The 13,167-nt window shown below is 37.9% G+C and overlaps 3 protein-coding genes across 9 annotated transcripts; 2 read left to right on the forward strand and 1 right to left on the reverse strand.

The window, feature by feature from the left end:
- Window positions 1–442: 442 nt before the first annotated feature.
- On the forward strand, window positions 443–7,042 carry LOC121744736 (probable phospholipid-transporting ATPase 4). Of its 3 annotated transcripts, none has more exons than XM_042138344.1 (11): window positions 443–650; window positions 2,020–4,011; window positions 4,099–4,209; window positions 4,365–4,641; window positions 4,726–4,814; window positions 4,901–4,988; window positions 5,072–5,281; window positions 5,386–5,511; window positions 5,711–5,809; window positions 5,902–6,093; window positions 6,226–7,042. In XM_042138344.1, the coding sequence occupies exons 2-11, from the start codon at window positions 2,207–2,209 to the stop codon at window positions 6,796–6,798; spliced, it is 3,570 nt and encodes a 1,189-aa protein (XP_041994278.1). In that variant the 5' UTR covers window positions 443–650; window positions 2,020–2,206; the 3' UTR covers window positions 6,799–7,042. The 3 variants fall into 3 exon arrangements, with proteins under 3 accessions (XP_041994278.1, XP_041994277.1, XP_041994276.1); XM_042138343.1 differs by having other exon boundaries at window positions 445–816; window positions 6,173–7,042; XM_042138342.1 differs by having other exon boundaries at window positions 445–650; window positions 6,173–7,042.
- A 574-nt stretch (window positions 7,043–7,616) lies between these two features.
- LOC121744970 (casein kinase I-like) lies at window positions 7,617–11,403 on the forward strand. Of its 5 annotated transcripts, none has more exons than XM_042138684.1 (14): window positions 7,617–7,898; window positions 7,982–8,022; window positions 8,608–8,940; window positions 9,032–9,127; window positions 9,224–9,291; window positions 9,438–9,499; window positions 9,605–9,668; window positions 9,751–9,835; window positions 9,918–10,044; window positions 10,125–10,207; window positions 10,278–10,332; window positions 10,516–10,628; window positions 10,767–10,997; window positions 11,119–11,403. In XM_042138684.1, the coding sequence occupies exons 1-13, from the start codon at window positions 7,823–7,825 to the stop codon at window positions 10,968–10,970; spliced, it is 1,407 nt and encodes a 468-aa protein (XP_041994618.1). In that variant the 5' UTR covers window positions 7,617–7,822; the 3' UTR covers window positions 10,971–10,997; window positions 11,119–11,403. The 5 variants fall into 5 exon arrangements, with proteins under 5 accessions (XP_041994618.1, XP_041994619.1, XP_041994617.1 ...); XM_042138685.1 differs by having other exon boundaries at window positions 8,608–8,677; window positions 8,792–8,940; window positions 10,767–11,403; XM_042138683.1 differs by having other exon boundaries at window positions 10,767–11,403.
- Window positions 11,404–11,524: 121 nt separating this feature from the next.
- LOC121745775 lies at window positions 11,525–11,830 on the reverse strand. The gene has a single exon (XM_042139730.1). It carries the CDS (start codon window positions 11,828–11,830, stop codon window positions 11,525–11,527), a length of 306 nt encoding a protein of 101 aa, XP_041995664.1.
- Window positions 11,831–13,167: the final 1,337 nt, after the last annotated feature.

The following is a 13,167-nucleotide window of genomic DNA, read 5'->3' on the forward strand; positions in this document are numbered from 1 at the left end:
GTAGTGTATTTATTCTCGTTTTGACATTAACAAATGTAAAAAAAATACTAAAACTTAGTTAAATTTGAGGCTCAATTACTAAATACAATAAGGGTAAATAAAATATGTAATGATCATATAAATAGAAAAATGAAATATGGGACACATATTGGATGAAGGAAGTAATGAATAAAAAAAATACTAATGTAAAATCATAAAATTAAAAAAGAATACTACAAAATTCTTACTTTATTTTTTCCATGACAGATGGCCTAAAATATTTTGTCCTTCTAAACTTTGAAAATTATCAAACCTAACTTTTCATATATTGACTTAGTAGACCATAAGATCCGAACCTAATAATTTATGAAACTAAATTTCTAAGAATTAAAAATCTCTCCCAATTAAAAACTCAAAACTATTTCTTCGAATTTATGAAAAACGGAAAAAAGAAAAGAAAAAAAGAAAAGAAAGGAGCAAGAGCGTGAGCAGTGGCGTTTGTATCGGAGTTGGAAGAGAGAGAAAGCTGTGATTTTCTGGAAAATCAATCAAATCTCCCTCTCTTCTACCACCCTGGCCTCCTCACTCTCTCTCTCATTCTTTACTCTCTCGCGATCTCCCACTTGAAATTTCCATCCGCCAAATTCCAATCCTGATCAAGGTTTTACCGGGTAAATAACTACACCAACCAACCATCAACCTTTTCACATCTCTCTACGTTCCATCTGTGTGAATCTTGTTTGGTCAATGTGGGTTTTGCTTCCCTCTTCAATGGACTCAAGCTAGCTTCAAGAACACTGTTTTTTTAATTTTTTTTTCTTCCAAGCTCTTCAGCTGGTTAGTACAAATTTGAGCTGCCATTTTTTTTTGCATTGATACTGTGAATTCTGTGACGTTTTCACGTATGAATGTTGCGGTAAGAATTGATGTATGAAACTATGCCTTGTACTCGAATTTTTTGATTGTTGATTTGAATTTATTTGAAGATGAATTTCTGGGTTTGTTTTGGTCTTCTAATTTGATTTTTTTGGTATGCGGTTGGGTCTTTCTTAGCTGTGATAGAATCGAAGGTGTTGAAGATCTCGAAATCTTGATGATAATGATCATGTAAATTGGTGGCTGCGTCATGCGAGTTAGTGGGATTAATTTGATCAACATGAGTTGTAGTGTTAATTAAGTAGAATATAATTAATCTCGCCGTTATAATCTATTTCAAGTTGTTAGACAGCTCATAATACATGGGTTTTAGGGTAGATTTTATGGTAGCACGTCATTTTGGCTGTGGGGGTTTAGTGGTTTTGTGAGCAAGCCCTTTGACCTGCTCTATGGAGGCTATTTTTGGGTGTTTATGCTTATGATTCTGAGTGATGACAGTTGATGTAGTTAGTTTAATGAAATTTTTTATACGATGACTAATTGAATGCAGTTTTTAATTCGGCTGTTGCAATCTGTTTCGGGTCGTTACTTGTTAGACAGCTGCATTTGTTCATACAGAGGTCTAAGGTTAGGATTTATGTTGGCACGTCATTTTATTTGTTGAGTTTAGCGGTTATGTAAGCAAGCGCTTTGCCTGCTCTCAGGGGGCAATTTTTGGGTGTTTATGATTATGATTGTGATTCTGTTTCTGAGGTAGCAAAGTGACTCCGAGCTTTGTAATAGTTGTCAAATGAACATGAGAGTTGGTGCTGTTAGTTTTATGAACATTAGATGTGTATACTGAATCTAGTGTTTAATCTGGCTATTATAATCTGTCTCCAGTTGTTAGACAGCTGCATTTTCTGATACACGGGTTCTAGGATAGGCTTTGTGCGGACACATCATTTTAGCCACAGTTTAGTGGTTATGAGAGCAAGCTCTTTGCCTGCACCATGGAGGCAAGTTTTGGGTGTTTATGTTTATGATTCTGAGGTAGAAAAGTTAGTATGAGCTTCATGTTAATTATTATTGAATGAGCATGAGAGTTAGTGCGATTAGTTTTATGAACCTGAATTGTATACAATGAATATAGTATTGAATCTGGTTGTTAATATTTGCTTGCAGGTGTTAGACAGCTCATTTGCTCATACAGAGGTTTTAAGGTTAGGCTTGATGAGGGTATGGCAATGGAGCCTCGGTGTTTAGCGGTTATGTGAGCATGCCCTTTACTTGCTTTGTGGAGGCAAGTTTTGCGTGTTTATGTTTGACTGTGAGGTAGCAAAGTGACTCTGAGTTTCACAGTAGTTGTCGGATGGCTCGGGGTAGGATAAGAGCAAGGATTCGGAGGAGCCAGCTGTATACATTTGGTTGTTTCAGGCCACAAACTTCTAAAGAAGATGGCCCGCATGACATCCATGGACCTGGTTACTCACGAGTGGTTCACTGCAATGAGCCTCGTATGCACGAGCACAAGCCTATTAAGTATTGCTCAAACTACATATCCACAACTAAGTACAATGTTGTAACGTTTCTGCCAAAAGCCATATTTGAACAATTCAGACGCGTTGCTAACCTTTACTTTCTTCTTGCTGCGGTCTTGTCACTGACTCCTATATCACCATTCTCCGCTCTGAGTATGATTGCACCTTTGGCTTTTGTGGTCGGACTGAGTATGGCTAAAGAAGCTTTGGAAGACTGGCGTAGGTTTATACAAGATATGAAGGTCAATTTGCGAAAAGCTAGTGTACATAAAAAAGACGGTTTATTTGGTCTTAAGCCGTGGATGAAGCTTAGGGTTGGAGATATAGTGAAGGTAGAGAAGGATAAGTTCTTTCCAGCAGATTTACTGCTGTTATCTTCCAGTTATGAAGATGGAATTTGTTATGTTGAAACGATGAACTTAGATGGGGAGACTAATTTGAAGGTGAAACGATCATTAGAGGTAACACTTCCCCTGGATGATGACCAAACTTTCAATGAGTTCAAGGCGACCATAAAATGTGAGGATCCCAATCCCAGCCTTTACACTTTTGTGGGTAATTTTGAGTATGATCGACAGATCTATCCTCTTGATCCCAGTCAAATTCTCCTCAGAGACTCGAAGCTTCGAAATACAGCCTACATTTATGGAGTGGTGATATTCACTGGTCATGATAGCAAAGTTATGCAAAATTCCACTAGATCTCCTTCTAAAAGGAGTAGGATTGAGAAACAAATGGACAGAATAATATACATACTTTTCAGCTTTCTCGTGTTCATCTCGATCATTAGCTCCATAGGTTTCATTGTGAAGACTAAATATGATTTGCCAAAGAAGTGGTATTTACAAGTTCCAGATGCTGAAGAACTATACGATCCAGGGAACCCTCTGAGGTCGGGGTTCTATCATCTAATCACTGCTCTGATATTATATGGATACTTGATACCTATATCGCTCTATGTGTCGATTGAGGTTGTGAAAGTCCTCCAAGCGTTATTCATAAACCGGGATTTTGAGATGTTTGATGAAGAGACTGGAACTCCAGCTCAAGCCCGAACTTCAAACTTGAATGAGGAACTGGGACAAGTTGATACAATCCTTTCAGATAAAACTGGTACCTTGACCTGCAACCAAATGGACTTCCTTAAATGCTCAATTGCTGGTACTGCATATGGCATGTGCGCTAGTGATGTGGAACTTGCTGCTGCTAAACAGATTGCCATGGACATGGATGGCCACAGCCAAGCAAGTACACCTCATTCTTGGCGAAAAGGTGGGTGCAGCTTCGGGGAACCGGAAATTGAATTAGAGTCTGTTGTTTCTTCGAAAAATGAAATGGATCGGAGGCATCCCATAAAGGGGTTCAGCTTTGAGGATTGTCGCCTCATGAATGGGAATTGGTGTAAAGAACCCAATGCAGATGTAATCCTACTATTTTTCAGGATACTGTCGATTTGCCACACTGCCATTCCAGAACATAATGAAGAGACCGGCACCTCCACTTATGAAGCAGAATCACCTGATGAAGGTGCGTTTCTTGTTGCTGCGAGAGAACTTGGTTTTGAGTTCTGCCGACGGACTCAGTCAAGCATATTTGTTCGTGAGAGATATTCTCCCTCTGGAGAACCCGTAGAAAGGTGAGACCATGAATTGATATATCCGTTGCTATTTGGTCTGATCTTCTGATAGACGTCTTGACATATAACATATTTTTGTAAGTTCAGGGAGTACAAAGTTCTCAACTTGTTGGATTTCACTAGCAAAAGGAAGAGAATGTCTGTCATCATTAGGGATGAGGATGGACAGATCTTTGTCTTTTGCAAGGGAGCTGACAGGTAAAAAAAAGTACAATCAAAGAAAGGAAAAGAATATTAGAAAGATTGTTCTATTTGCAATTCCTTGTTTACGTGAATTGATTTTTCTGTATTGATACTTTCTGCTGCTTTTATTTGACTCTACTGAGTGCTATTATACAAACTTTGCTTTGCAGTATCGTCTTTGATAGGCTAGCAAGGAATGGTAGAATGTACGAGGAAGTAACCTCAAAACATTTGAACGAATATGGGGAGGTTGGTTTGAGAACACTAGCCCTTGCCTACAAGAAACTTGAGGAAGACAAATATGCTGCTTGGAATGAAGAGTTTATCAGAGCAAAAACTGCAATAGGTGGTGATAGGGAAGCAATGCTTGATCGGGTTGCTGATATGATGGAAAAGGACTTCATACTTGTCGGTGCAACTGCTGTGGAGGACAAATTGCAGAATGGAGTACGACTTATATATTATCAATGCCTTGAACCTATAAATTCTCTATCTCTCTCGTCTTATTTTGTCCTTGTTACATCTGTGCAGGTTCCCCAGTGTATAGACAAACTAGCACAAGCTGGTTTAAAGATCTGGGTTTTGACAGGTGATAAGATGGAAACTGCAATTAATATAGGGTCTGACTCCTAACTATTTAAATTATCATATGCAACTCAATAATCAAAGCTTTCAAAATGCTAACCCAGACCTCGCCATTGTGCAGATTCTCTTGTAGTTTGCTTCGACAGGGCATGAAGCAGATATGCATAACAACAATGAACACGGATGCATTAGTTCAAGATCCCAAACAGGTACACATTCTTTTGTCCAGAATATGATCGATATGTGGTGAATTTGATCTATCTAGCCTTAGTTTTTGTCTTCTGTTCTGTAGGCTGTAAAAGAGAATATCTTAATGCAAATTACCAATGCCACCCAAATGATCAAGTTGGAAAAGGATCCTCATGCGGCATTTGCCCTGATCATTGATGGGAAAACTCTAACTCATGCCTTGGAGGATGACATGAATAATGTATTCTTGAATTTAGCAATTTGTTGTGCTTCGGTCATATGTTGCCGTGTCTCACCCAGGCAGAAAGCTCTGGTAGGATATATATTTTTGTCCTGGGTCAAAGATATTCATAATCTGTTGTTTTGCCAATTCTGTAGGATACGTAATTGTTCATGGTGGGCTCTTTTGGTCTTTAGGTAACAAGATTAGTTAAAGAAGGAACCGGGAAAACGACATTGGCAATTGGTGATGGTGCTAATGATGTTGGCATGATTCAAGAAGCAGACATCGGTGTTGGCATTAGTGGATGTGAAGGAATGCAGGTTGGTCACAAATCTCTCTTGCATATAAATCTTTATACATGTACAACTTACTAATTTGCTGTCTCGGAATGATGACATTTCTTCCATTGACGCAATATTGTAGCGTTAATTTAGCATATCAAATTGAAATAGAAAGCTAGATATGTTGAAGATTGATTTATAGTTATGCACAACTGGCTTACTCATCAGCTATTTTCAGGCTGTGATGGCTAGCGACTTTGCTATTGCACAGTTCCGGTTTCTTGAGAAGCTTCTGGTCGTACATGGTCATTGGTGTTACAAAAGAATTGCTCAGATGGTAATTCCTTATGGCCTCAAATCATATCACCATAATGCAAAGGCCGACCGTGCTTTCATTTTAACTCCGGGAATCCAAATATCTTAATGCAGATTTGTTATTTCTTCTATAAAAACATTGCTTTTGGCCTCACAATCTTCTACTTTGAGGCGTTTGCTGGCTTTTCCGGCCAATCTGTGTATGTTGACTGGTACATGATCCTATTCAACGTTGTTCTTACATCCTTGCCCGTCATTTCGCTTGGGGTGTTTGATCAGGATGTAGATTCTGAAGTATGCTTACAGGTTAGTTTTGTCGCTCTCTCTTCCTCCCACCTCTCTCTCTCTGCTTGTGTGTTCACGAAAACTGTTGATGCAACTGCAGTTTCCTGCTCTATACCAACAAGGCCCGAAAAACCTGTTCTTTGACTGGTACAGAATATTCGGATGGATGGCAAACGGGCTATACACATCCCTCATTGTGTTTTTCCTCAACATCATCATCTTCTACGACCAGGCCTTCAGGGTTTCGGGCCAGACTGCAGACATGACAGCCCTCGGGACTGCTATGTTCACCGGCATCATATGGGCTGTCAACTGCCAAATTGCTCTAACAATGAGCCACTTCACATGGATCCAACACCTATTCGTGTGGGGCAGTGTCGCCTTCTGGTACATATTCCTCTTCATCTACGGGGAGCTGAACTACGCACTCGATGTGAACGCCTTCAGGATCCTCACCGAAGTCCTCGGCCCTGCCCCGATCTACTGGAGCACCACCTTGCTTGTGACCGTTGCGTGCAACCTGCCTTACCTCGCCCACATCTCATTCCAGCGCCTGGTGAACCCGCTCGACCACCATGTGATCCAGGAGATCAAGTACTACAAGAAGCACATCCGGGATCATCAGATGTGGAAGGCCGAGCGGACCAAGGCCCGCCACACGACCAAGATCGGCTTCACCGCAAGAGTGGATGCGACGATCAGGCAGTTGAAAGGAAGACTCAATAAGAAGTACTCTCTCAACAATTCTGTGCCACAACAAACTTGATTATGCATATAGAATATAGTTTTTCTTGGTTGTTTTTTGGTGCTTTTTTTTGGAAGTCTGATGATTTTAGTAGTTTTGGTTTGATCAAAATCTTGTACCTATTTTTCTATTAATTCTTTCTTGATGGTGAGAGTTGTCTGTTTGTAGAAATACTAGTTTGTAAGATAACCTATTCAACAAAGGTAGCTACATATTTTCATTTCATTTTTTGTGGTTATGAGCTTATAACTAAGTATATTAACTCGAATTCAATTTTTGTATTACAATACTTTCAATAATCAATTAATCTTAACATATAATCAACTCAATTATAAATATGTTTTCTTTTGGAATCATTTAATCCCCAAAATACAAAAAGGGGGGAAATCCAGAAGACGGAAGAAAAAAACTGACAAAAGTGAAAAAAGAGCAAAAAGCAAAGGAATATGAACAAATTAATCGTACTCCCTCCGTTCCACATAATTTGGGACACTTTGACCGGGCACGGGTTGTAAGAAATGTAATGAAAAGTGAGTTGAAAAAGTTAGTGGAATGTGAGTCCTACTTTTATATATTAGTTTTATAATTAAATTATTAAATGTGAGTATGAATGAAAATGTAATGAAAAGTGAGTTGAAAAAATTAGTGGAATGTGAGTCCTACTTTTATATATTAGTTTTATAATTAAATGTGAGTATGAATGAGTTAGTAGAACGTGGGGTCAAAAATGGAAAACTGGGTCAAATTATGTGGGACGGAGGGAGTATCATTTTGTTTTATTTGTTGGTGCTAAAATTTTGGTGTGAAGGCGAAAAAAATTGTGTTTTCATTGATCGAATCGAATCGAATCGAATCAAAGTGATGAATTCTAGGTGTTTCTTATTGAAATGCCGGTTTTTTATTCTTCTCCCCTCTTTACGTCGTTTTCTCTCTCTAGAATCCTGCCATTTTCTGCTTTATTTGGTTTAATTTTGTGAAGAATTTTGATATGATTGGGTATTCTAAATGGAGCAGCGTGTGGGGAATAAGTTTCGTTTGGGGCGAAAAATTGGGAATGGCTCATTCGGAGAGATTCACTTAGGCATGTTGTTCCTGATTTTGTTTAATTTGATTGTTTAAATTCGAGACCTTTTCAATGAATTGGTTATTTTGTGTTGTTTGCAGGCACTAATATTCAGACGAATGAGGATGTTGCAATCAAACTCGTATGTAGTTTGAAGTTTTCATCTGTTCTTGCATGTAAATTTGTTTAGATTGAAATTGTCTGTGTGAAAATATAACTTTATCTATGGTAGATTGATTATTGATGAATGAATGTTTGGTTCCTGCAAAAAAAATATGAAAATATTAGCATTGGAAAAAATATTGAGTTTCATTGTCTTAGGCTTGAACCACTTTCAATGTTGTGAGAAACATGTATGTGATAATGCAACTTTCGTTTGAGCATGAGATTAGTTTTATGCTCTTGCCTTCCATTCTTAGTGTTTTTTAGCTCATCACTATCGTATGCTACTCCTTGTCATCTACACGATACTATATATTATCCGAATCTTAAGATAGGAGTCATAATAATGATCGATATATAAATAATTGACAACATTATTTCTAGGGAGTTGGATCTCTTGTTGAGGGAACATAAGCTACATCCTACATAGAAGGTTCATAGTCGTAAATTTATCCCAAAATGTTAGTCAAATGTTTCCCATGCTGTTGGATATCATCGTAATGTATTTATGCACTTCATTGGTAGATTCTCCTACATTGTCTTTTTTGTTTATGATTACTTTCAGGAAAGTGTGAGGACAAGACATCCCCAATTGCTTTATGAGTCAAAGTTGTACAAATTACTTCAAGGAGGAAGTAATATCCTCTTTTGTTGTTTCAGTTGCTTGATGTTTATTTCCTTTTATACATGGTTATTATATATCATTATCCTCATTCTTGGCAGTTGGGCATTTTTTTTTATTTTGACAGCCGGAATCCCAAATATTAAATGGTTTGGGGTTGAAGGTGACTATAATGTTCTCGTGATGGACTTACTGGGGTCGAGTCTTGAGGACTTGTTTACCTTTTGTAGTAGGAAGTTGTCGTTAAAGACTGTTCTCATGCTTGCTGATCAGATGGTAATGCATTCGGTTTGACACTGTTTGATTAGGATTCTTAAACAATTTATGTTTCACTTACTTGTTTTGGAAATCTTTGTTTCTCTTCCAGCTTAATCGACTTGAGTTTGTTCACTCTAAGTCTTTTCTGCATCGAGATCTGAAGCCTGACAACTTTCTCATGGGCTTGGGAAGGCGTGCAAATCAGGTTTTCTGTTTACCTTATTTTGAATGTTTTCTCAATTTTGTTTAACGGTTTGCTTCTTAAGTATCTCGGATGATAACTTGATTTACTGACCTGTAGGTTTATGCCATTGACTTTGGGCTTGCCAAGAAATATAGAGATTCTAACCATCAGCATATTCCATATAGGTATGGTGTGTTCTGTGTAGGTATCTTCGGAACTTAGAGATCTTATGTGGTAATCTGAGTTTCTAATCATTTAGTTTTGAATATTTTCTTCAATGCTATATTGTACCCGACCGAGGTAGTTCAGCAATACTTACTGTATCATGCAGAGAAAACAAGAATTTGACGGGGACAGCCAGATTCGCAAGCATAAATACACATCTTGGCATCGGTACGCATGTGGCACGTGCCATATCTTTTACCCATTTGACCTTTCAGATGTCGTAGAAAGCTAATTTCTAGTTTCTTCTGCTCCACTGTGTTAATCTATTGATAGAACAAAGCCGGAGGGATGACCTAGAATCACTCGGTTACGTTGTCATGTACTTCTTAAGAGGAAGGTTGTTCTTCAATCTCGTCTTGTTAGTTCACTCTACTTTAAGTTCTTATGATATGCTCACTCATAACTCGAAAAAAATGTAGCCTTCCCTGGCAGGGACTGCAAGCTGGAAACAAGAAACAAAAGTATGATAGAATTAGTGAGAAAAAAGTTCAAACATCAATAGAGGTGATTAAACTTTTTATAGCTTCTGGATTGAATATTCCCTGCTGTGCTAGAGATGGACTTTAACTTGGTATTTCCTTTGCAGTCTTTATGCCGTGGCTATCCAACCGAATTTGCCTCTTATTTCCATTATTGCCGCTCACTAAGATTTGAAGACAAACCTGATTATAGTTATTTAAAAAGACTTTTCCGTGACCTTTTTATTCGTGAAGGTGATGACGTCTACCTTACCCTCCTAGCATCTTCTCCGTTCCTGCCATCCTCATTCTATGCTTTGTGTTTCTTTTGGCAGGTTTTCAATTTGACTACGTATTTGATTGGACTATTTTGAAGTATCAGCAGTCACAGCTTGCTAATCCTCCATCTCGTACCCTAGTAAGTAATAACCTCGATTTAGGCTCAGCTGCTATATTCTCCAAGTACAACCTGATGAATTTTGGGACAGGGTGCTGCTGGAACAAGTTCAATGGTGCTACATGGTAACTACGACCGAGACTCAGGTGATTTTTAAGCATTTATTTGAGTTCCATCACAATTGGTGGATTTGTTGCTTCCCAAATTACCTCTGTTATTTTGATACAAACAACCTCGTTTTTAGCCATCGCTTATCGATCAGATGGTTGTTCTGGTAAGCTTGATTGTAAATGCTTGGAATTTGAAGGATTTTCTATAACTTAATCCAGGTTTGGATGAAGGCAAGCCGCCTCTTCGTGGGAGAAATGTTATAAATTCTGCAAATTTGAATTTGTCTAAAATGAAAGATCCAGTTGCAAGTGATAATGCTGTACCAAAGGAGGTAAGACTACCCTTTTCTCTAACCTCCAAAATTGAAATACATTGAAATTGAATGCATTTTCCTCCTCAATGTCTCTCTTCATATTGTTCATGTTGCTTGATTTAATGGTTTCTGCTGATATCCACTTCAAATGACCAGAAAGTCAGAACATCAAAGCAACCTGCAGTTTCTAGTAATCGGGATCCAGAGAATTCTCAGAATAATGGTGATCCTTCACGCACAGTCAATGGAGATAGTGCTGCACAAAAAAGTCCGCCTGCAACGTCACACAACCCCTCCAACACAAACCCTAGCAACTACGCCCTCAAGGGAATGGAGAGAATGAATATTGGCAATGACTAGATAATGAATGCAGTGTTATCAGGACGTGTAGTTACAGTTTTTCCCTTTGTATACATATACGATACCTATTTAACACGGAGGGGAGTCTGTTGTTTCTCCCTCAAGGAAAGCTGCTCACGGAATCCTAACCAGTAAATGGTGCTTGCAGATAACGAGATACTATAAGGTAGCTTCCAAGGCGAAGCGAGAGTTTTGAGGCGACGAGAGTGAGGTTGGTCATGGTAAACAAGTTCGAGGCCGGGGTGAAATACCACCTCAGGTAGGCAGATTCATTACCTGTCTAATGTTGTAATACTAGCAACTCTTTTGATTTGCCATTTTCATGGCATGTAGTTATAAAGTTTTTGAAGAAAAAATGCATACAGTTTTTTATGGTATGTATTATGTTATGGAAACTTGAGAAATAGAATGCACACTGTGTTATTTGATTGCATTAGTTGTTTGCACACTATGCACAAACCCTTGATCAAGATCAGGTAAAAAACCTCAATTCATGCCAATCACCATATCATAATCAAGATTCACAAAACAACTTATCCCAACATTTGGAAATATTAATTGAAGCCATTGACAAGATTGGTGCAAGCATGTTTGATCCATCTAAAACTCTTCCTAAATGAGCTCTTCATCCTCCCTTCAACTCCATAGGCTTTGTAGCCTGCAATCCTCTTCTTCCTCAGCAGCTCAGGATCCATCCAGCTCTTTGAATCTGCATTAATTTTGTTTTTCTTCATCTCCATCTCTTTGATATTGTGGCCTACATTTTGATAGTCTGAGCTGCTGTAGCTTCTCAAATCATTCATGCTTCTTGGCTGCATATACACATCCCTTGTAGACTTGGATCTTGAAAACTTCTCCATGGTGGATGAGAAACCAGTAGAGAGAGAGAGAGAAGGGTTCTTTTCAAATATAACACAGCATACAGAGGGGAACTTGAATTATAAAAGTGCTTTCCTTTTGTTATTTTGAGTTTTTTAATGTGCATTGCATGTTGATACATGAGGCTGGAAGGTGGGTTCTCGCCACGTGGCATGGCTGGACGTTGAATTTTCAAGTAGACTTGCATTGTTTTATGAAATCTTCCATGTGATGAGCTAAGCAATTATTAGGTATTGATCTATTCTTAGGTCCACATAGCTGATCAATTATAGATTTGGTTTATTTTGTGAAATAATGGAAATACTATGACGACTGTGTGTTATTAAATATTATGCCTACAGATAGACTTTTGATATTTTGAGCCATTATTTTACCCATTTTAAGTTTGGTCTTCTTCGTCTTAGAATTATGTAATCCTCCGTTCCACTAAAAAATATAAAATAATTCTATATATAAAATAGAATTAGAATCCAGAAAATCGAGTGATTCCCCCTTGTTCTTACTTGGAGAGTATCCATAGATACTATCAAGATCAAGGAAGAGGTGTTCTGAATCAACTATTTGTCCATCAGTAATGGAAGTTACATTAGTAGGGATATAAGCCAAAACATCTCCGGATTGAGTAGTTTCCCACGAATCGATTGGACTTATTACTACCCCTTTGAGCACTCTATTCATACATCGAGTCAGGGGAAATGGGATTTTCTTTTTCTCCTCGACTACGCATCCCATACTTTTCTTTTTTTTAAACTTATTTTTAGAAAATGATACTATAAATAGTTAAAGTGGAAAGGGAATAAAATAAGAGAACGAATTAGGAAGCGCCTCGCTTATGATGAGACGGAAGGGAGTATCTTATACTCCCCTCATCTACGATTATTTGGCATAAGTTGATTTGGCTATGGTTTTAACTTTTAAGATATAGTGAAAAGTTAGTTGAGAAAACAAATGGAATGTTATTTCTATTTTTGTGTACTCCTTTCTCCGTCTTTTATAATTTGTCACCATTTAACTCGCCATGGATTTTAAGAAATGTTAATAGCAAGTGGACTGAAAAAGTTAGTGGCATGTGAGTCCTACTTTTCTATATTGATTTTATAATAAATTGTGAGTGAGAATGAGCTAGTGGAATGTGAGGGTCCACTACCAAAAATGGTAAAAGTGAAAGGAGACAAAAAATTTTTGGGACGGAGAAAATGAAAATAAATGACAAATCTTGGGAAGTATTAATTTTTTAATATAATGTGAATGCAAAGAATTAGTGGACACTGTGGTTCATTATAAAAAGTACTCCCTCCATCCTATCAACAAAGGGTTA

This window comes from Salvia splendens, chromosome 8 (genome assembly GCF_004379255.2).
Source record: "Salvia splendens isolate huo1 chromosome 8, SspV2, whole genome shotgun sequence".
Lineage (NCBI taxonomy): Eukaryota > Viridiplantae > Streptophyta > Magnoliopsida > Lamiales > Lamiaceae > Salvia > Salvia splendens.